At 36.2% G+C, this 21,268-nt stretch overlaps 1 protein-coding gene across 1 annotated transcript in view; it reads left to right on the forward strand.

Moving 5' to 3' along the window:
• LOC136346988 (alkaline phosphatase-like) overlaps positions 1-21,268 on the forward strand; it is a 256,494-nt gene that overhangs the window by 52,220 nt on the left and 183,006 nt on the right. The window contains exon 2 of the mRNA XM_066296587.1: positions 6,826-7,065. Within this exon, the coding sequence (XP_066152684.1) occupies positions 6,957-7,065 (109 nt within the window). The 5' untranslated portion in view covers positions 6,826-6,956. The remainder of the gene's footprint in view (positions 1-6,825; positions 7,066-21,268) is intronic.

Genomic DNA, 21,268 nt, shown 5'->3' on the forward strand with positions numbered 1-21,268 from the left:
GAAAAGGGGAGGGGGGATATCATTAGGGTTCGTGTGGGGTAAGGGTGATATAGCACACGCTCGCATTGTGTTGAGTCAAAGCCCAGTAGCTGGTTTCCTCCTGTTAATATTGTTATGGTGCTTTAATATTTATACAGCCTTTCTTGTCAATTTTAGATAGCAGCGCTGGGAATGCTGAAGGTTTTCCACTTGGTTGAAAACAATCTGATGGCCATCCGAGAGCGGAGCCAGTTATAGCAGATATCTCTATTTGTCCCAAGCCGTTTTAGGCTCCGTTGCCCTCATGTTATCACGTTTTTTATCTACTTTTTTCGGCCCTCCCTAATTGGTATCTGAAAGATTAACGAAAATGAGAATAAACTGCAAACATCCCTTATTAAGATATATATATATATATATATATATAGATCTTAATTTATTAAACGTTCTGCATGCAATTAATTGATTTCCGAAATGATAATCTATTTATGTTGCAGCGCCAAAACTTGCCTCAATACTTGGATGCAAGGGCATTGCTGTTGTTTCGTATTAATCAAATAGTATAAAGATTCACGTGCTCAAGACAATTCAATATCTCGCAATTTGTGTTTTGCTTTCACACTTTCCGAACCGCTCTAAAATCAATTTTCGAGCGTTCTTAACTGATCGAGAAAAATGTTTACAGTGCAGTGCAGTGGCAGTAGGCTTCAAACATGAATCAGGTTCTCGTTCCGACATCGATTCATTTCTAATCACTCGAGATTCATGTGAGTCCGACCGAACTCTAATCTCTGGCATCACGGCACTTGCGGTTGATCGAAAAATTTGTATAAAGCGATGTGGTGGCAGATCGGGGTAGGCCGCAACAATCAATTTACCAATATGAAGATTGCCAGGTTTAGTTCAAATTCCCTGGATCTAGTGACTTTATGAAACTATCAGAGAGAAAGTGCAAAATTATATATATATATCTAAGTGAATATTGAATCAGTAGAATTACTTAATATGCATATTGTCTATAAATAAACCGTTAAGTTATATGTTTTTGGTAAAAAAGTTTTACTTTTTACCAAGTTGAATCAAATATTTCTAAATTATAAACTTTATTGATTTTCAAAGTGAAAAATAATGCTCGTTTTTGCGGGGGAATTTTTTAATAATGATCTAAGGAAATAGAAAAGTTTCCTGTCAATCCTAGCTATAGCACCAAGGTAGGATTGAGTTTTCGCTCAGTCTTCGATCCACAGTTGATTGCTTGAGAATTGAATTGCGACAGATCGAAGCCCAATTTCCGCCGTCACAGATCATTTATTGAGCAATGGCCGATCGAATTAAGAACATTAATCCTAAAACCCCAAATTCGGTATTAAGATATTATATTAATAGGTTAAGAACCATGTTTGTTACGCCTGTTAATTAGGTTAATATCTGCTTTTTTGGCTTCCTGGGATTTCCTTAAATTGTATCTCATTTCCTGGAAAACTGGTAATTTTCCTGATCATCTCGGAGCTACCAATTCGTGGCATTTATTTTGCAGCCATCTGATTTGTTAAGGACTACTACCACAAAAATTACCTTGAGCATAATAGAAGACCTGGCGATATTAAGGACTGATTTGAAAAGGTGCAACAACGGGTCAAATCTTGACTTCCTCTACACGAAGATAAAACCGAAAAAAGCATTAGGGACAATAAGACGGTCAATGCATCGTTAAAATGCCTTGTTTTTCTCGATTAGTGAGGATTATAAAATATGATATTTCCCTGATGATGAACGAGAGAACGTCGCATTATTAGTCACTATATAACCATTGAATAGTAATAATTCATTCAAATACGATGCTAGTAGAACTAGTACACATAACAAATACGGCCAGTGTGCATGATATTTCTTCCTAAAAAGTCTGATGAATAGAAGCTGAATTTGCATTGCAAACTTTCTGTGGCTAGCAACTGAGATCGCTTTGTTTGAACTTCTTTTGAATACGTAAAGCTACCTTTAATAGCGCAAGAGTATTTTAATATAGACCGTTTCTAAATGTATAGATGTTCAGCTATAATGCAATTGCACTGATAATTACTATTATCACCTTTATTCTAATAAACAGTGTCTCTGGAATTACATCCAGTGTATTATCGCATATTTAGTTTCGTTCCCATTTAGCAGTGGAAATGGCCAAAGTACAGATTTTAGACTGGCAATTTGCCAAGCGAAATACCCCCCAACAAGAGCTTTTGTAATTATCAGCCGGCGGAACTAGTGCATATAGCTGTTTATGGTTGATTAAAACCGCGTGTGTTGACCACAAGAGTGGCTGCGCTGCAAATTCCACCAAATTTTAATTTTAGTTATTGATTTATTCGACCATTTTGCAGTTCTATATATAGGGTTCAAACATAAAATTGAAAAAAAAAATCCTTTCATCTCCGGCTCAAACGACAAACGTTGGCGAAAGTCGCGAATATCTACAAAAAAAAAATCTGTTTTCCTTGAGGGAATCCGCTATGTTTGCAAGCAGAAATCCCTTAATCAAGTACAACCAGACAGCCTCTCTACCATATTTGCCCATTTTAAGCACAAAGGCCCTTTCTTCCTTTTGCACCACCTTAAGACCGAATTTAACACGTAAGAGGCGGATTTCTTATGTAAATACAAAGCATTTTAATTTGCACACTTTGTCATAATTTTGTAAATTTACACAATTTTCCCTCTATTCGAAATATGATATCTCATCTGAGTGTAAGTTCCAAGCACCGAGATGTGTACAGGAATTACAGCCAGTAAACTTTGATCTTTTCATACCACCTTTTAAACTGAAGGATTGGTGGTAAAAATTAATAATATGCAGGAAAATGTTTATCTAAAGCATCTAATTTACGAGATAGCTACTAACAGTTGATATGACTACGTCTGTAGTGCAGAGTTGCACTACAAACGTATGAACATTGTTTATTAAGATTGCTCCCAGAGGCTTTCGCGAAGAACACAATAACTTTGCAAACCGACCATAACAACAATCCTCATACGTTTATTGAAGTTTATGATGGTGCGCCGGCATTCATGAGGTATATTAAGCCAACTTTTATCTCTTTTTTTAATAACGTTCGCGGATAATGCTATTTACTCTTTACCTCGTGACAATATTCACAGCAGGATAGATCAAACAACTCCGGTTCTAGGTGGGTTTAATAGTTCCCGATAATCCCAATATGGGTTATTTCAATACCTTGAAAACTGGCTTCGTGAATTTTATTCCTCAGATTTTCATTGTCACCAGGTCATACCAACTTTTTGACTTTTCTAATTAAATGACAAATACCTGCTAAGTTCCTGGGTTTTCATCTGAATAATAAATTCAGCTAGGGTATTTTGCGGATGAATCCTACAAGGGCGGTCAGCGCTATCTTATACGATGTTGCTGCCGTATTTTTGTCATTAATGACCTTATCGTTCTGACCATTGTTCCCTCCGCCAATATTCCATCCGGGAGATAGAAATACTTATTTAATCGGTTGATAATGAACAGCGAAAACCAAATTCAAAATGTAATTTTCGCCATTGCATACAAATGGCTTAATGTAAAATAAACTAGAGGTTCGTTTATTTGTTAAAACAACAACATGGATCAGTACCCAACAAGTTATTTGAAAATATATTGTAAATTGGGGTTTTTTTGCAATATTATCAGTGAAATATCACCTTTCGCCGTTTTCATGTTTTTGAGCTTCGTTCTGCAGGAGGTGAAAGTACGATATTACATTTTGAAGTTGTACTTCGCATTTAGTTCCGGTATTTCTCCACGAAAAACGTATAGTCAGAACCGTTATTGTATTAAACAGGCTTATATGGTTTCGTACCTACTTCAATAGATAAGGTTCTGGCTTTGCCGCCTCAAATTTTCTCATTAATTCCCTTTGTAAAGAAAAATGTATACAAATTTACAGAAAATAACCTCATTCATACTTATACCATTCGCGTGCATTAGAATTTGATATTTTCCATTCACTCCATAGAACTGCATAAAAAAGAACAAACAGAAACTGCAGTGTTGTCTGTTTAGCCTGCAACCGTTTCAATTAGCCATAACTTTTCTTTTTTTGTAGACATTAATGCGACGTTAAAATCGCATCGCAGGTCGACATCACAAGTTTTTCCTGATGTAATGAAAAAATAACAGATGATTAGACTTTGGACGTACGTGTATTTTTTATATAAAAAATTATATATATAATCTGAACTAACCTGAAAATATGTATCGTTTTATATAAGAAATTATGTAAAGTACTATATATTTTCAGGCGGTTTAATACCATGTAGTTTTCAGACTTCAACTATATAGCACAGTTATATATATATATATATATCTATATGTTCAATAATTTATGTGAAAACGAGAAATTTAGTTTATATGTAAAAAGTATCATAAATTATTGCCAACTATCAGAAATTAATGATATGTTCTCGTATGAATGGAAACCCTGGAGTTGGCCCGCGATATTTCCCTCAACTGAAGGAAGAGAGTATATCATTGATGAGAATCAAACAAGTCGATTTGCAACTTTTGAGAAACCTACGTAAAATAATACGTTTGAACACTTTAAACCATGTATCAAAAAGTTATATACAGTAACAAAAATGTTTTTTAAATATCTACGTACACATCCACAGAATATTGTTGCAACATTGAAACTCTATTAGGTGGTTAAATCAAATATGTTCCCATCAATCGACGGAAAATCGGAATGAACAATGTTTATTTGATAGACTTGGATTTTTCATTAAAAATACCTGTTTGTAATCAAAAACATTTTTAATAAATAGTTGTCTATATGAACACCTCTTGTAAAACATGGAACGAAAAAAGTCTTGTAGCAACATGCTTGAGAAAATATTTTGATTTATTAGGTAATTAATTGTCCCTGAAGGCCGACATTTCATGTTTATTAATACGTTCTATAGAGCGATGAGGGTAAGGAATTTACTAACACAAACTCGCACTCGCGGGGTTAATTTTCTTGGTTAAGAATTCCACACAATTTTTCAATCACATCTACTTAACACATTTTATACAAAGTTGGCAAATTTCTATGTTTCCATTAGAAATCTTTGTCAGCATAAAAGATAAGTCAACATTAAGAAGGCATTTTCAATTTTTTTCTTTTTAACACAAATGTAGCGGACAAATTTAAAATTTCCAACTTCTTTTATTTACAAACTAAAAGCAAAACTTTAACTTTGACAATTTTCCATAAACTCTCGTCACTTAGTTATTATTCCGGTTATATAAACATAATTACAGCCTTATTAGAACACTTTCTTTATTGCGACGGAGCTAACGCAATTTCGTTAGTTCTAAAAATGTTTATTTAGAATCCAACTTTGTTTTTAAAATTTGAATTGTGCATCATGTAAAAGAGGATTTTTGCCTTCCAAATGGAATATAACATATTGGAATTAGCGTGAACTTAAGCTGCTTCACAACTTTTGCAATCGGAATTTTAGGAAAATTGGCAATCTTGAAGATCGTCAATCTAAAGAATCTTCGGCCTTGATTTGTTTGGAACGCTCGGTGATTCGATCGATTTTCTTTCGATTTAAAAAAATTAAAATGTCAGACTGCGGTCTTTCAAAATCCCCATCGAAATGGTTCATGCAATGTCGGAGCTGTTATCGCTTTCACCGAGATTGTCTAAATAAACGTTGAAATTTGCTCACCTTATACAGGGTGTTTCCTAACTACGTGTAAAAAATTTAAAGGCGTAATCCTCGACTGATTTTGATTCAAAAATGTCTAATAAACATATGTTCGCAAATGCCTTGTTTCCAAGATACAGGGTGTTGACTGAAAGACGTTGAAAAAGGTTTTAAAGGTTTCTAAAGGTTTGGTGGTATTTACCAACTTGTTTATTGTTAGTTTTTTTTTGCTACTTCCACTACCATAAACAAGATAGTCAGTGTTATTTTGGTGTTTTACTCTCTAAAGTGAAAGAATTTAGTTCTGTGTCCCAAAAATCAGATTATACCTCAGTTTTGAAAATTTTTCAAATGCCTAAGTACATTAATCAAAAAATGGCCAATATGATTTTTGTTTATGGCCTTGCTGATGGTAAGTGTTTGGCAGCGAGGCGCATTTACATGGAAAGGTTTCCAAACCACCAAGCTCCCAACCACTAAACCTTTAAAAACCTCTTTCAACGTCTTTGTGATACAGGATCTCTTATGAAAACTACAGGAGGAAGAAAGCTAATAACACGTCGAACACCAGAAGTGGAGGAAGAAATCTTAAGACGTATTGAAGAAAACCCCGGAACCTCCGGAATTGTCTTTTCTAAAATTCAAACACCCAAATTGAGTCATTTTGGAAATAAAATCTCTTTTTCTTGTTACATTTCAACACCCTGTATCTTGGAAACAAGGCATTTGCGGACATATGTTTATTAGACATTTTTGACTCAAAATCAGTCGAGGATTACGCCTTTAAATTTTTTACACGTAGTTAGGAAACACCCTGTATATGTGGCCGTGTTCAAACAATAAAATATTTTCGTCTTTTCCTCACTGCTCATCGACTGACGCTCCCAATTCAATCGAAAAAAACTTTGCAAAATACATTACATTTTTCGCCTCCCATATTTTTTCAGTGTTTGCAGCAAACCAATTTGAAAACTTTTTTTATTAAACTTCCCATCAACATTATTGGATTAATATCCGCCAAGTGTTGTATCAATAATGGCGGAAACGTTAGATATATAGAGTCAACTTTTTCCCGAACAAGTAATTAGTTATCAATTCTTTATGAGTCAAGTGATAAAAACGTAATGGGTTAATAATGTTTTTTTATTTCAGGTGGACCTTTCGACATGTCGAGAATTCTAGTGGACCCGGGCTTGAACTAATAAAACTACCTAAAGTGAAAAATGCACAGCTGTGAAATTCTGCTACCGGGAACCGCGCAGTGGTGTTGCTTTTGACGGGAAATGATGTGCTTATTGGTTTCCCTAAAGTGCTCGTTTGTCTTCATGACTCTAACATTTACGTTAGGAAAAAGCATTCCGGCGAAAATTTCGAAACAAGAGAAAATCCAAGGTAAGTAAAATGGTCCCTTTCCACCCTAAGACATAAGTATTACGTAACAGAATGCAAAGAGAGCCAAAACTTCCTTTGGAAGGCTTCACAACACGTAAGTACACATATTCTATTATGTTTTATAGTTTATAATTATCTTAAATGTGCTCTCTTTAAAATGGAAACTTCAATTACCTAAATAGTGTAGGTTCCTGAGGAGCCTTGAAAGATTAATGTACTTCTTTCACCACAAACCTACTTAGAAATAAAACGAAACAGTAATATATCTCGTTGCCTGCGTTCCTCCTTATTCGCACTTCGCTCGGAATATTCCCCCACAGCCTCTAAATGAATTGCCGTTTGTTGGTGATTGGAGTAACTTTCAAATCTCGCACAAAAAAAAAAAACGATTTTCATTTTACATTACGCAGATTGGCTCCGTTTTAGAAAGATCTTTTTATTTTGGTAAAAAAGGTCTTTATTCGGAAGGTGTTATTCGAAATCACTACTTTAACTGCGTTTTTCAAAAAGGCATATTGCGATTTACACATGCAGTAGCGGACGAGAATGGAGCAACAAACGTGTCCTTTAAAATAATCGAGGTTTGTCACGGCTTATTCATAAATTAGTGATACTAAAATTGCGTTGGGATGTCCAGAAAGGACGCTGCCAAAAATTACAAGTTTATTCCTGAATTCAAGGACAACAAACAACAACAAAAACGAACAAAAGCGGCGGACAAAAGTAGAGCAACAATATATATGAAAATTCATTCTAACGTCCTTTTTCATCAAACACTTTTGAGTTCAGTATTACTGGTGAAAACCAGCGGACATGCCTCGTGGTAAATCTCACTCAGTACATCTGAAACAATTAATCGTTTCCAAGTTTGAGTCTAGAATGTCCCAGAGTGATATTGCTGGAGAATTAAATCTTAATCGCTCTATAATCTGTAGAGTGGTGAGTCCTCCAAAAACAGGTCGTCCGCGAAAGACAACAAGAGTTCAAGACAATAAAATTGTGAACATTTCGAAAGGGGATCTACGTCAAAACAGCAGTTGACATTGCACAGGAAGGTCGTGACTTTGATGATTCTGTGAGATCGATTCGAAGACGCTTACAGGAAAAAAGTTTGAATGCCCACAGATTCGCTAAAAAACCCTTCACTTTTAAGGACAGAAGGGCTCGCAAAATTTGCAAATGACCATCTCAACTTGAGTTTCGAAAAATGGAAAACTGCGATATTCTCCGACGAGAGTAAATTTAATTTTTAATCCTCGGATGAAATTCAATGTGTCAGGCGTCCTCCAAATGAAAGATTCACGCCAAAGTACGCTGAAGGCACAATTCAATTCGGTGGAGGTAACGTATTAGCGTGGGGATTATGTTCCGGGTTTGGAACGGGACCATTGGTGAAAATAGAGGGCACTATGGACCGCTTTAAATATCTGGAGATATTAATGGATCATATGCTTCCGTTTGCAGAGGAAAACATGTCATGTCATGGATTTTTCAACGTGACAATGACCCGCAGCACATTGCTGAAAAAATGGAAAAATATTTGAAAGAGCGACGGGTAAATGTAACGCAGTGGCCCGTCCGAAGTCCCGATCTTAATTCAATGGAGAACTCATGGAAGATAGAGGGCCGTAAGATAAGGACAGAAAATCCACAAAAATTTCGAAACTCCGCAGAATTATTCGCCGCCATTTCAGCTGCATGGAATTCCATTTCAGAAGAAACCATCGATGACTTAATGAAGTCTATGAGGAATAGATCCATTGAAGTTATTAAAAACAATGGCAGCGCTGCTAAGTATTAGTTAAAATGTTCGTAATCAGTCAAAATTGCCCTCTTTGAGTCCGCCACATTGAATCGTTTTCGTTGTTAAATGCCTTTAATTCAGGAATAAATTTATAATTTTTTTGCAGTTATTTCTAGATTTCCTAACGTAATTTTGACATTACTAATTTATAAATGAGTCGCAACAAATCCCGAATATTTTCACAGAATATGTTTGTTGCTTCATTTTTGTCCGCTCCTGTATTTCATATGCTTTGTCTCGCAAATCATCAAAATGAGCGCTGGTGACCTCCCTTTGAAGCCGCTTAGTGGTTCTCTGGCATTAATTGGTTTGTTATTGACTGAAGGTAGATCCCAGGATAATTGCTGAAAAATAGCAATGATTCTTCTTATCATATTCTACTTAATTTGCGCACTCATTAAGGTAACATGTGCTGTATTTATTTGTATAATATATCGCTCGTGTAGATAACATAGCGCCATTAAATAAAGTTGTATTTTGAAGCATTAATTTGCCGTGAATCAGAACTTCCTTTTAAATACAAAACCTAAATATTTAATTTTCTCTGTGTAATTCTGCCATTACCGGCGTACAGAGAGCAAGCACACGAAAGAATTTTATGAAATCGCAGTGGGATAAATAATCTTTTTTGAGTCAAGTCGGTTATGTACACTTAATAACGTTAGCAGGAAAATGAGTATGTATTTTCATACCTCCCTTCTTTTAGCTTCATTTTTCCTTCCGTTCCGTGATAAATTGTCCGATTCCGCCTATTCGCGTTTGACTTTAACCCTTTTGAAACTTCATCCGATCTCACCACCTCTCACTTCCCTTCCAACCTTTCCACAATTTTTTTTTAACAGCATCAGGGACTCACTGTTACGTTGATAGGGACAATCCCATATTTCCAAGTGAGCTTTCAGATCTTTCACTCTTCTTTTCACTTCAGGTCAAACTAACCTTTTTTCTTAATGGAATAAATGCCACTCTAACTTTTCGCCAAAAAATTCAATTTGACATTTTCCTTAACGTAACACATATGCAGCTTAAAATTTATTTTTAAAAATATCCGCTAGTAGTTTAGTTATCGACCAAGGACCTGTGAGATCTATTGGGGTCCCTGATCCATAAGAGAGGTTGCTTTAGAGGGTTTTAAAAAATCGAAATTGGGTTAATAACCTCCATATTACAGGTAGCCTAAACTCGGACTCAAGTCTGAGCTTGGCTTAAATTGGCATTTTTTCATATATGACTGTCTATTTAAACCCCGGATAGGTTTTCAGTCCGGAGTGTGCCTACAGAACGCTATCTTAACTATAGTTTGCCTGGTTTTAATGAAACTCAGCCGATTTGCTGTTCTATATTAACTCTGTTGCACAAAGATCAAGAGTTAATTAATCCGAATTTTTGACAGCTTCATCTATAATCTTCATAAGATTCACCCATGACCATTTGTAGTTCACGATCTTTTATTTTTAGCAACACGTGAAGAAGTGAACAAATTTTAGCATTTTCTCTGTATCTAGCTGTAATTTATGCTTCCCACCATTAGAAAATTATATACACATTAATTAAAAAATTAGACAAATTTTAAATTTCCGTATTAGACAACTTGGGATATTTCCGCCTCCATGCTATGTCGCTTATGTTCGTAAAAATCCGACGAAATTTAAGGGAATCCCATAGGAAAATTCCAGTACACCCTTTTTACTATTTTTTTAATTAAGCTGACAGGTATTTTGCTCGATTATAATAAAAAAGCGGTGTCGATACGTCAGATAAATTTGCCAGGGAATGTGCCATACAATGGTAATTTGCTTACATCTTCCAGATATTACATCAAGAGCCACTTCCAATTAGGTCAATAATGCAAAATGTTTATTTTAGCACTAGAGAGGGGAAATGCATGAAGCAGTAAAATCGACGATCTTTTCGAATTGGAATTGAAAAGAAAGATTTTTTGATACTGTATAATAAAAACTTTCTTAACGAAAGTTAATCAAAAAAGTCAGCTCGCTTCCAATTGTGAGAAAAAAGTTTGTTAAGAGATTCGGCAATCAAGTCTTCAATTTTATTTTCCATTTCTTTACATAAGACGTGAGACACGTTTCAAACACCCTGTGCAAGGAGGATGAATTGCAAAAAAATGTCCGAGGCTAATGAAACGTAGACTGAGGAAGACCTGGGCGTACGAACCAAGTTAGACCTAATCAAAGTTAGTGCCAGTTTTGACTGCTCCAGTTCATTTGACGCTTAATTTAGTTTACAATCCCATGTCTGAATGAAGAATACATCATTATATGTTACAATTTCTAGTTTGGTCCTTGTTCTCATCTGGACACCCTGTGCAATCGACAGGTCTATTTACATTATAACCGTTAGGGGCACTGACATATCCTAACTTTGAAACTAGAAAATTGAATTTAATTATTCCCATTCGTGGTTATATGAAGTCAAAACAAGTTTAAGTAAATATTTAATTTGATAAATGTGACACAAACAAAACATTTGTTTCCGATGTTTCAACGACTGCAATAAATATGCAAATTTCGAATTAATTAAGCTAGACCCATCAGAAACAATATCTAGTAATTAAACATTTAGTAATAATTGTAAAATTGTTGCGTATTGAGTTAGTATTTCCGCAATTGTGAAAAGTGTAAAAATGGAAAGTGCAATAATATTCTGGTTGCAGCAATTATTGGTCTGTTTTGAATCGCGGACATTTTGACGCATACCAAAGGTAATTTTCATACGTTGATTTTAAAGGAATTATATGGTCTTATTAACCGAGTTATTAGCACTTTCATTGCCCACGGTATATTCACTTTGTTTAAACTATATAATTTTTAGAATTTTGGTCCCGGAGGCCATTGTCGATATAATGTTATAAAAACTAGAATATTATAAAAACTAACCTAAAATCCCATAAAATTTTGAAAAAATACCATTTCATAAATGCAGAGATTGTCAAATTTGTAGTCCGGTGTCATACGCCGAGTTGGGGCACCGTCGTAAGTGCGCCGACTCAGTCCGGGTCGCAGTCTTTGTGCATTTGTCTAAGCTCTTTTGAAAAAATTTATAAAAAGTTGCACGCCCAAACTCGCATTCCAAAGTGCGTGTTTATACTTAATTGCTTTCATCGCTCTCAGTGGCAAGTCTCGCCATCGTAATGCCTTAAAAAGAAATGGAAAAAGTGTTCTTCGAATGAACAAGAACTGTTAGAAATGTCCTCAAATTTGAATAAGTCTACGAAGAAACTTGATTTTCGTTCAGTTAGATATTACAAAAACGTTTTGTCACAATTTAGCATAAAAACTTCTTTACGCGGACGATTTTGTCAAAGGTTCGATTTTAATTGTCCGACAAGTTCTGACGCTGGTACCGAAGAAGTAATGGGTGTTTCTTTCATGGACACTCAGTATTCAACTGAAAATTTGGCATCAACTTTGCACATTGCATCTGAGAACCAAGGCGACCGTACTGAGCCAAGTTTGAAGTTTAGGGACAAATTTTCGCTAAAATTGTCGACTAAGCCGCGGACTAACAAAGTAACGTTTGTACATGGACAAAAGTCAGATTTGGAATGCGCAGAATCTTCTGATGAGAATAATTTTGGAGCTTTTCAATGGACCACACCCAATTTTTTAACATGAACACTGCGCAGTGCAAATTTGATTCCCGTGCCGGCCAAAATTTCAATTATTTATTTATTTTAATTTATTGTTAAACTTACAGATCGTAAACGTAAGAGAACATAAAACTCGTCTCGGTCTTATACACCAGTATGGTAGTGAACGTGTTAATAACTATAGCTTGCAGTTTGGATCTTTGCAAGTGTATCGTACTACATAGCACATACATGTCTAGGGTGTTTGGAGAGAGGGTAATATTCAAATGACATAGATAGATGTAATATGCATGTCTTCTATAGACTAGACTAATGGGTCAAAATTAGTAATGGGAGTGTATACGGGTTAAAAAAATATGGCGGTTTATATTGTAGGGTAATAACGATGGTGGTAGGCATAAGATGAAACGTATGTCTTTGGGTTGCTTCTGTGTTACAATTCACGCACTATCAGAAGCGGAAGAGTATGTCTTAAGACTTCACTCTGGTCGGTATAACTATTAATAGTTTTCGTGATTTTGATTTTATTTTTCTGATGTTTAGTTCATCAATTAATAGTTCTTCATCCCTTCTTTTTTAGCTATCTTTCTCATACCAGATTTCCTCTCTTTCAATCCAAAAGCATACAATTTTTGAGACGTCACTATTACATTTTATGTCGACCTTGTATAGATTAAGATGTATACGGTTGGTATAACATAAATGCAAATATCCAAGTTACACACCATAGTTGTTTATTACAACTAATTTATTATTTTTTTTAATTTGTAACCGACTAACGAATAATCACTACGATGCTACAGTGAACCTCTACAAAAATTGTTTTCGCACAGCGTGGTGCCCCACCTTCATACTTTACCACGGTACCAATTTACAATTATTCCCATAACCTATTGCTATGGCGTAATAAAACGCATTTGCGCACTGTTTCAGGTTTACAAAACGAAAGGCGAAGTGATGAGTTCGTAATGGATGAGTCTACTAATGGTTTCACGACACATACAGCCTGTCCGGTTTTCGATGGACAATGGCTGTATATCGGTCAGTCGGGCAAGAAGCAATTCATGACAAAAAACGTATTACTAAAGCGACTATAAAAAATCTCAAGACAATATTTTCGGTTCAGTAAGATCGTCATCATAGGGCACAGGTTGGGACGGACAAAGTCACTGATTAAGTAGCATATTTTAATTTACCATCAATGAGATTGCATAATTCTGAAACTTATTGGTTCGACCCATAATTCCATAACTCTAATAATATAGAATGGGGGCGCCCATGGGTCGTTGAAAATTTAAATTACCACATCTTCGTTTCTAATTATACGATTTTAGTGATTCTGTGCTTCATTGCGAGGGAACTACATGCCGATTCGACATCTATATAGACGAAAAACTCATATCCAAGAGCGAAATTGCTAAAGGGCGTTTTTTCAAGTAGTGGCGATTTTCTTCTTTTTTATTTAATAAATTAAGTTGAACTACACTATTTTCCTAAACCCATTTTGTAGAGCTTAGAGAAACGTACGTTTTTCCCAAAAGCCGCATTCTAAAGTTCCTTTTGGTTTTTGAGTTATTGAAAATTAGCTGAAATTTTCAATTTATAGCGAGTTTTTCAATTAACGGCAGGTAGGCCTTTGCGTAAGACAAGAGGTTTCCATTATTTTGGCTAATAAATCTCATTAAATTCTTTAATTTATGGACACATAACTCAATATATTTTATTCAAAATATAATACGCAAAATTCAGGAAAAACTAGCTTTGAATGTTCGAAATGTTTCCTGTCGCAATTCGTCCATCGTCGAATTCTTGATAAAGTCGAATTTACAGATTTTTAAATTTTTTGTTAATTTCGACTTAGGACGGCGTTTCGCATTGAAATCTTCATATTGTTCTAGGTCGTGGGACTCCGCTTATATACAAGGTCTTTTATACATCTCCACAAATAGAAATCTAGGCACGTGACGTCAGGAGACCGTGGTGGTCATGAAAAAAAACTTCCCCTCTTGGTCCATGGAGAGAGGAACTTTTCATCCAAAGAAACACGTCAATCGTTCTGAACTCGGCAACTATCGTGTTGCAATCCCATGGTTTCTCTCGTTCTCAAAGAGACATCGGCTAAAAGCGGGGATACCGAGTTGCTCAAAAATTCCAAATATCTTTCCCATTTAGAGAGGTCGTTTGAAAAAATACGGTCCAATAATTTTTCTCTCAACTGTTCCACATCACACGCTCAAAGTCCAGCGATATTCATGGTCCACTTCACACATTGAATAAAATTTTTTTTCTCACTAATAACGGCTATTATGAAGATTTAATTGTTCATTATTTTTAAATGTAGCTTCGTCGCACCAAACTGCTCTTGATAGGAATTCAGCTTCATCACTTATTAGATTCCCTACCCAATGGCAAAAGTTTACTCTATTTTCAAAATTCTTGTCACTCAAAGCTTGATGCATAACAATGTGATACTGATGCAATTTATTATCTTTTAACACCTAACCCTTGTGCCACTTCTCTTGTACTCTGTTTAGGATTATAATTAATATAGGATAAAATGTTAATGACATTCTGGTGATTTCGAGTTGGGCGGTTTTGCGTAACGGGCCGAGCAGGATGAACATTTCCAGTGTCTTTAAGCCGTTTAGCAATCGTTCAAAAACTTTTCTCGAATAATGTTTTCTTAGTGTATCCTTGACACAATATTCTCTTGCTGCTATTCCCATATTTTCGTTACACGGAAAATACACATTCAGCATGTCGCGGGCTGCTTCGTTCGGAAATGCCATTGCAAAATGCTCAGGAAGATTGCGAACATTATCAGTAATTAATAATTCAAAACTAATATTAACAATACTAAAGTAGTTAATATGACATTTATTACAATGGAACATTTCGTTTTGCTCTCGAGCGTACTTACTGCATGTTGGAAAACTCGCTATAAATTCAAATTTTCAGTTATTTATTAATAACTCGAAAACGAATGTTGAAATGCGACTTTTGGGAAAAATGTAGGTTTTTTTGAGCTCTATAAAATGAGTTTATGAAAATGCACAGTGGTGGCCATAACTACGGAATATTATTTTAATTTGATAAAATATTTGTTAAAAAGTATTAAACAAAAATTACACAAATGCTTGAAGAACTTTATTTAATTTCCTTTAATTATAATATAAAATTAATATTTTTAATTGAAAAACTTTTTAGAAAAATGAAAATGAAAAATTACACTTAGACAAAAGTATGGAATATTTTTTACATCATGGTATGGAGCCTGCCATCTTAAGTAAACTCAATATTTTGTGGCACACCCCCTAGCATCTGGGACAGCCTGACATCGACGCTGCATTGAATCAATTAGATTCTGGCACGTTGAGGAAGAAATGGTTTTCCATTCTTCTTGTATGATCCACAATTCTTCAGTATTTCACACGTGTCTTTGTCTAATTTTTCATTTCAAATGGTCTCACAGATGTTCGATGGGATTTAAATCAGGAGATTGTGAAGGCCATTCTATAACATCTATCTGCTTTTCAATAAACTAATTTTTAATCAACCGCGAAGAATGTTTAGGATCATTATCCTCTTGGAACCGCCATACCAGTGGCATTTCTTCCTCGGCAAATGGAAGCATATGCTGCTTTAGGATATTTTCGTATAAAAACCGATCCATTATTCCATCAATTTTGACTAACAGGCCAACTCCAGATGTCGAAAAAGATCCACACACCATTAAACTTTGACCGCCATGTTTAACAGTGGGCTTTTGGTACTTGGGATCAAATCTCTTCCCTATTGGTCGCCGAACATAAGTTTTTCCATCCGAATGAAACAGTTTGATTTTGGTTTCGTCACTGAAAAGGACGGTATTCCATTTTTCGGGTGTCCAAAACAGATGTGAGCATGCAAACTCAGTTCTGGCCTTCCAGTTTTTTTGGAAATTGATGGTTTCTTCACTGGCAATCGTCCAAACAATCCAGTATCACATAGACGACGCTTCACAGTACGATCACTAATTTCAATATCACTATCAGTTGTAATTTCTTCCTTTATTAAGCACGATGATTTTTCGGGATCTTTGGAGGATATAATTTTGCTACGTTGGTCTGTATGGGCTGTTGTTTTTCTGGGACGTCCTGTTTTCACATGGTTTTTTTACGGCGTTTAATACTCTAAACTTCTTCAAAATTTTCGATACACACCCCTGACTCACATTAAATGTCTTTGCGATGTCCTTCTGATTGGCTCCGTCATTTGACATCTCCACTTTTCGTGATCGAAGATCTTCCGAAAAATATATATTTTTTTAACCATTTCGGCTTCAAATTTTATCGATCTGTAACACTCAATACTGAATAATAAATGTAAAATAAATTTAAATCTATGATATTCCATATTTATGGCCACCACTGTATGGTATGTGTAACTCATCTTTATTCCCAAAGGAACGGGCTATCGACCATTTGGCCTTTCTGTCCTTGTTTTACAATTAACAAAGTGGGTTCAGTATCGTCCAATTGCGTGGGTTGTCTTTCCATTTGGTCTGTAGCAGTAGTAGTCTTTCAGATATTCTTGTCATGCGCGTACGTTCATACAGTAGTTGGTTCGATGAGTTGTGTAGTCTGTTTCCCCGGTGTCTGATCTTGGTGATCGGTCTAAGTGCAATCTGTTCTGCTGTTTGCATGTATCGTTTGGTTTTATCTATTGCATTGGCCTTCAACTCGTGACCATAGTCCAGTAATGGTCTGCATATAGCTTTGTATATTTTGGTGGAAATCCCTGTACTGATTCTCGTTGTTTTTGTATGTCAGTGACCGCAAGTGTTTCCTTCTTCTGACAACTTTTGTTCTCATGTTCTGCACATGTTTAGTGAACTTTAGTGTTTTGTCGATTGTTACTCTTAGGTATTTTACGTCATTGCTTGGCTCCGTCATGTGACCGCCTAACGTTATTGTAGGTGAGTTTGGTTCAATTAGAAGATTTGAAAGTAACAGTTGGTATGTGTTGGAATTTGGTTTTGGTCTCCATCCGCAAAACCATTTCACGTTGTCGTTCGCCAGTGTCTGAAGTTTTTCGACGGCTTTCTCTGTCGTTCGGTCGTGTACCACAAGGGCTGTGTCATCGGCGTATCGTAGTATGTACGCTCTGTGGCCTATATGTCTTCTGTCATCCAAATTTTGATTGAATGTGTAATGGCAGTATTACGAAAATATGCGATCCCATTTGATTTATTAAAGAAAAATGATGACAATCGCCATTACTCAAAAAGGACGCCTTTTTGCGATTTTCTTCTTAGATATGAGTTTTTGCTCTATGTAGATATCAAATCGGCTTGCAATTCCCTCACAATGTAGCACAGAATCGTTAAACTCGGATGATTAAAAGCGAAGATATGGCAGGTCGAAATTAGAATGATTCATCGGCTTCCCCCATTCTGATTATTGGAGTTCTGAAATTATGTGACGAATAAAAGAGTTTCGAAAGGATGTAATCTTGCTGATAGTCAATTGAAATATGTTACTTAATCAGTGACTTTGTACAGAACTAGCGTCCCTGCCACCCCCCCACCCCTTTGGGCAATCTCACGGAGCCGAAGATACTTTCCAGAAATTTCTAATAATCATTTTAGTAATACATTTTGTTGTCCGATGTCGCCACTTGCTGTATTTGCCAATGTACAGCCGCTGCCCGCTGAAAATCGGACAGGCTGTATATTTAAAACTCACATAACATTACGATAACGGAAAAATCGGTTTTAATAACGGAAAAAAGCGTTTTTAAAGGGAGGAAAAAGCTTCGTAGCCAGATAACTTAAGTTTACTTCCTCGGCATTCGAGCACTTCTCCGGGCTTCCACAGGACGAGCAGCAAAAAGCAGACCGAGAGCTAAAGGGAAACCCCTTTGGTTTCGATCAGTGACTTGATACGAATTTTTTCAATGGTCCAAGTTTAATTTCCTCGTCCGATTCTCTGAAGCCCAGTGAAGCGAAGTGTATGGCAGGATTTGTGCAAATAATTTTACATAAAGATGTCATAAATCTTTAATTGAAACAGAAACGTGTTATTTGCGCTACGGCAGACAAAAGCCGACATATCCAAGGGACTCAAATTAGATATAGAAATGTCGCATTCCCTATTTTTCAAATAGGCATCTATCATTTTCGTATTAAATTTCCTTCATTCACTGCACAAATGCAAGCAAAGCATATTGAATATAAATTGAACCACGAAATAAAGCACTTCGTTCTCGCTTGAACTTTAAAATGAATGGCGGGTCCACACTCTTTATGGAGCCATAATTGAAGAATTTAAATACGGCAAAAATGTCTCTCTCCACGTCTCGGAATTTATATTATTCGCCGGAGGTTTCCCAGTCAGCGCAATAAAAAAGAATTATGTTCTTTACATTCCGTTTTCGAAATACCCTGAAAGAATGACGTCGTAAGTAATAGGTCCAGTGCCGGTTAATGGGCAACACGCCAGTTAACATGGAACCGTGACAAAACTATTATTATGAAAAATGGGTCCCCCCATAGCAGATGGACAATAGGGGATTTGGCTTAAGAAAACTTCATTCTATGTTTCTTTTTTTTTTTGTTGCAACTAATCAAGAGATCCACTGTTGCGGCTTATGTGCAAGCTCACCCTTAGGGCCACTAATCTTAACTCTTCCAGTTTCTAAAATCTGGTTTTAAAACCAGATTTAAACATCCTAATAACGATCCACACGTTTTTTCCCAACATAGTTTCCGGAAAAGCCGAGTTCCATTAAATGCACAACACATTATTTTAATGTGAATTAATTGAAACTGTTAAAGCATGGAAGTCAGCTTAATTTAATGAAACACCCTCTTCGTGCGAAACTTTTTAATTATATAATAAACCTTCCTAGGTCTTTGCGGTGCAATCGCCCGTGGGGAAGTTTTCGAAAATTTAAGTAGACTTCGGCTAAAGGGAAGTTCAAAAAATTAGTCATTACGTCACCACAATTGTTACTGATTGCCGACGATTAAATGGGGAACCCAATGAAACTTCGGTGCACCAAATTCGATTCTCACCGTTAAGGATCTTGGAGACCGCAATGACGTGGATATGACCCGAATGGGCGCGAAGGTGCGTATGTGCACGGCTGTGCAAATCAAACTCAAATGTGAGTTTCGAAAGTTCCCAATACTTCCGGAAGCACAGTTGCACTTAGTTTCTGATCAAGCTGTGGTCTAATGGAATCGGATCCTGATTTTTTGTCCGCAATTGTGGAGGATATTGTCAAAGACGACGAGGTAGTGGATCAAGTGATTCTTCCGTACCACTTGAAGATGGCTGAACGAGTTTTTTTTGGGACGGGAGGACGCGACCTCGAAATAAAAAAATCTTGTCGGAAAGACGTTACTGGAGCCCGTGCTACCAGCCTGTGTGGGGTTTTTACCCACTAAAAACAACTCCGTATGTTCAGAGAATTTCAAGCCCGTACTCAAAATTCTCAATCGCACTTTTGGGCCTTTTACTAACAAAGTCAAATAGTACTATCGCTCCTTACCCTGTTATCGGTTTAGACCTCTCTTTCGGAAATTTCGAGATTTTTCCCGGGGACTTTGGCTTCTATTTCCCCGTCGACGAGGGACTGAACGTGTAACTGAAAGTTGGGTTTATATAGTATATTCGGAACTCGGTGGTGGGGACAAAGCATCGATGCGCACGGAGAGTGACGCTGTAACACGTGTACTATGCGTGGTACTACGTGTTAAACGGCATTTAAACTATGTTTAAAACAGCAGTTTTAGTTTCCAATTGCGTTTAAAGCTGCGTTTTGGAAAAAAGCCCTTTCTTTTCATAAAAAAATATTCATGGAACACAGGGACAGGGACTAATCTCTTTGAAGTGGGACGGAGTTACAATTGCCGGAAACGTTTGACCAAGACAGACAAGTCATATTGAATTTGCCTGAAGATTTTTGAATCCGACTGTGAGAATTGGCACTTTTCATGTAATGACCGGCAATTTACCGGATGAACACCTGAACGCCTAAAACATTATTCTAATGTTTAAAATTGACCAAGCTTGTCCGGTAATTTACCGGTTAAATACTTGGCGTACAACTAAAATATACTTTTTGACTGGAAAATTTTCAACCCTAGTCTGAGGGTGAAATTGCAATCAGCCTTTATCGATTATATTCTGTTGCACGTGATTCTCTTCCCCGTCCCCAAACAAAAAGTACGGGCAATGTTAGAATGCTTTGGTTTTCGTTTTGACGCGACGACTGCTGTGGGTGTGGTAAAACGGTGATATAAAGGTGTCCGAACTCTATATTCGGATACCTGGGTGCTAAAGATATCTGAATCTATCAAATACCACTTTTTTATCTGTTTACGTTAACACCTGAACATTTATTAAATCGACTTTTTATACTTATTCAGACAATGTGACGCATGCGTATACAGGGTTACTCATGTAGTGGACAAATGTACTTTTTCATTTTTTTTCTTACGGAACTTCACGTATATTAGGACGTTTTTTAGGTCTGGGACAGACTCTGAAGATTTTTCATGTAACGTATCCGTGTCTAAAAACAGTTTTCGAAAAAATTACAAACAATAGAAAAAACGATAGGACTAATAACACTTAAAAAATAAGATTGTAAACTGTAACAATCTAATCTATTAAATATTCGAACTGTATCCCGTTGACTTCCTGACAGTGAGGAAGTCGCAATTTACATTCCACAAAGCTTTTCTTACCATTTGAGGAGGTATTTGTTACGCTTCTTAAGTAATTTCATTTTTTAACTTC

This window comes from Euwallacea fornicatus, chromosome 25, assembly GCF_040115645.1.
Source record: "Euwallacea fornicatus isolate EFF26 chromosome 25, ASM4011564v1, whole genome shotgun sequence".
NCBI classification, from domain to species: domain Eukaryota; kingdom Metazoa; phylum Arthropoda; class Insecta; order Coleoptera; family Curculionidae; genus Euwallacea; species Euwallacea fornicatus.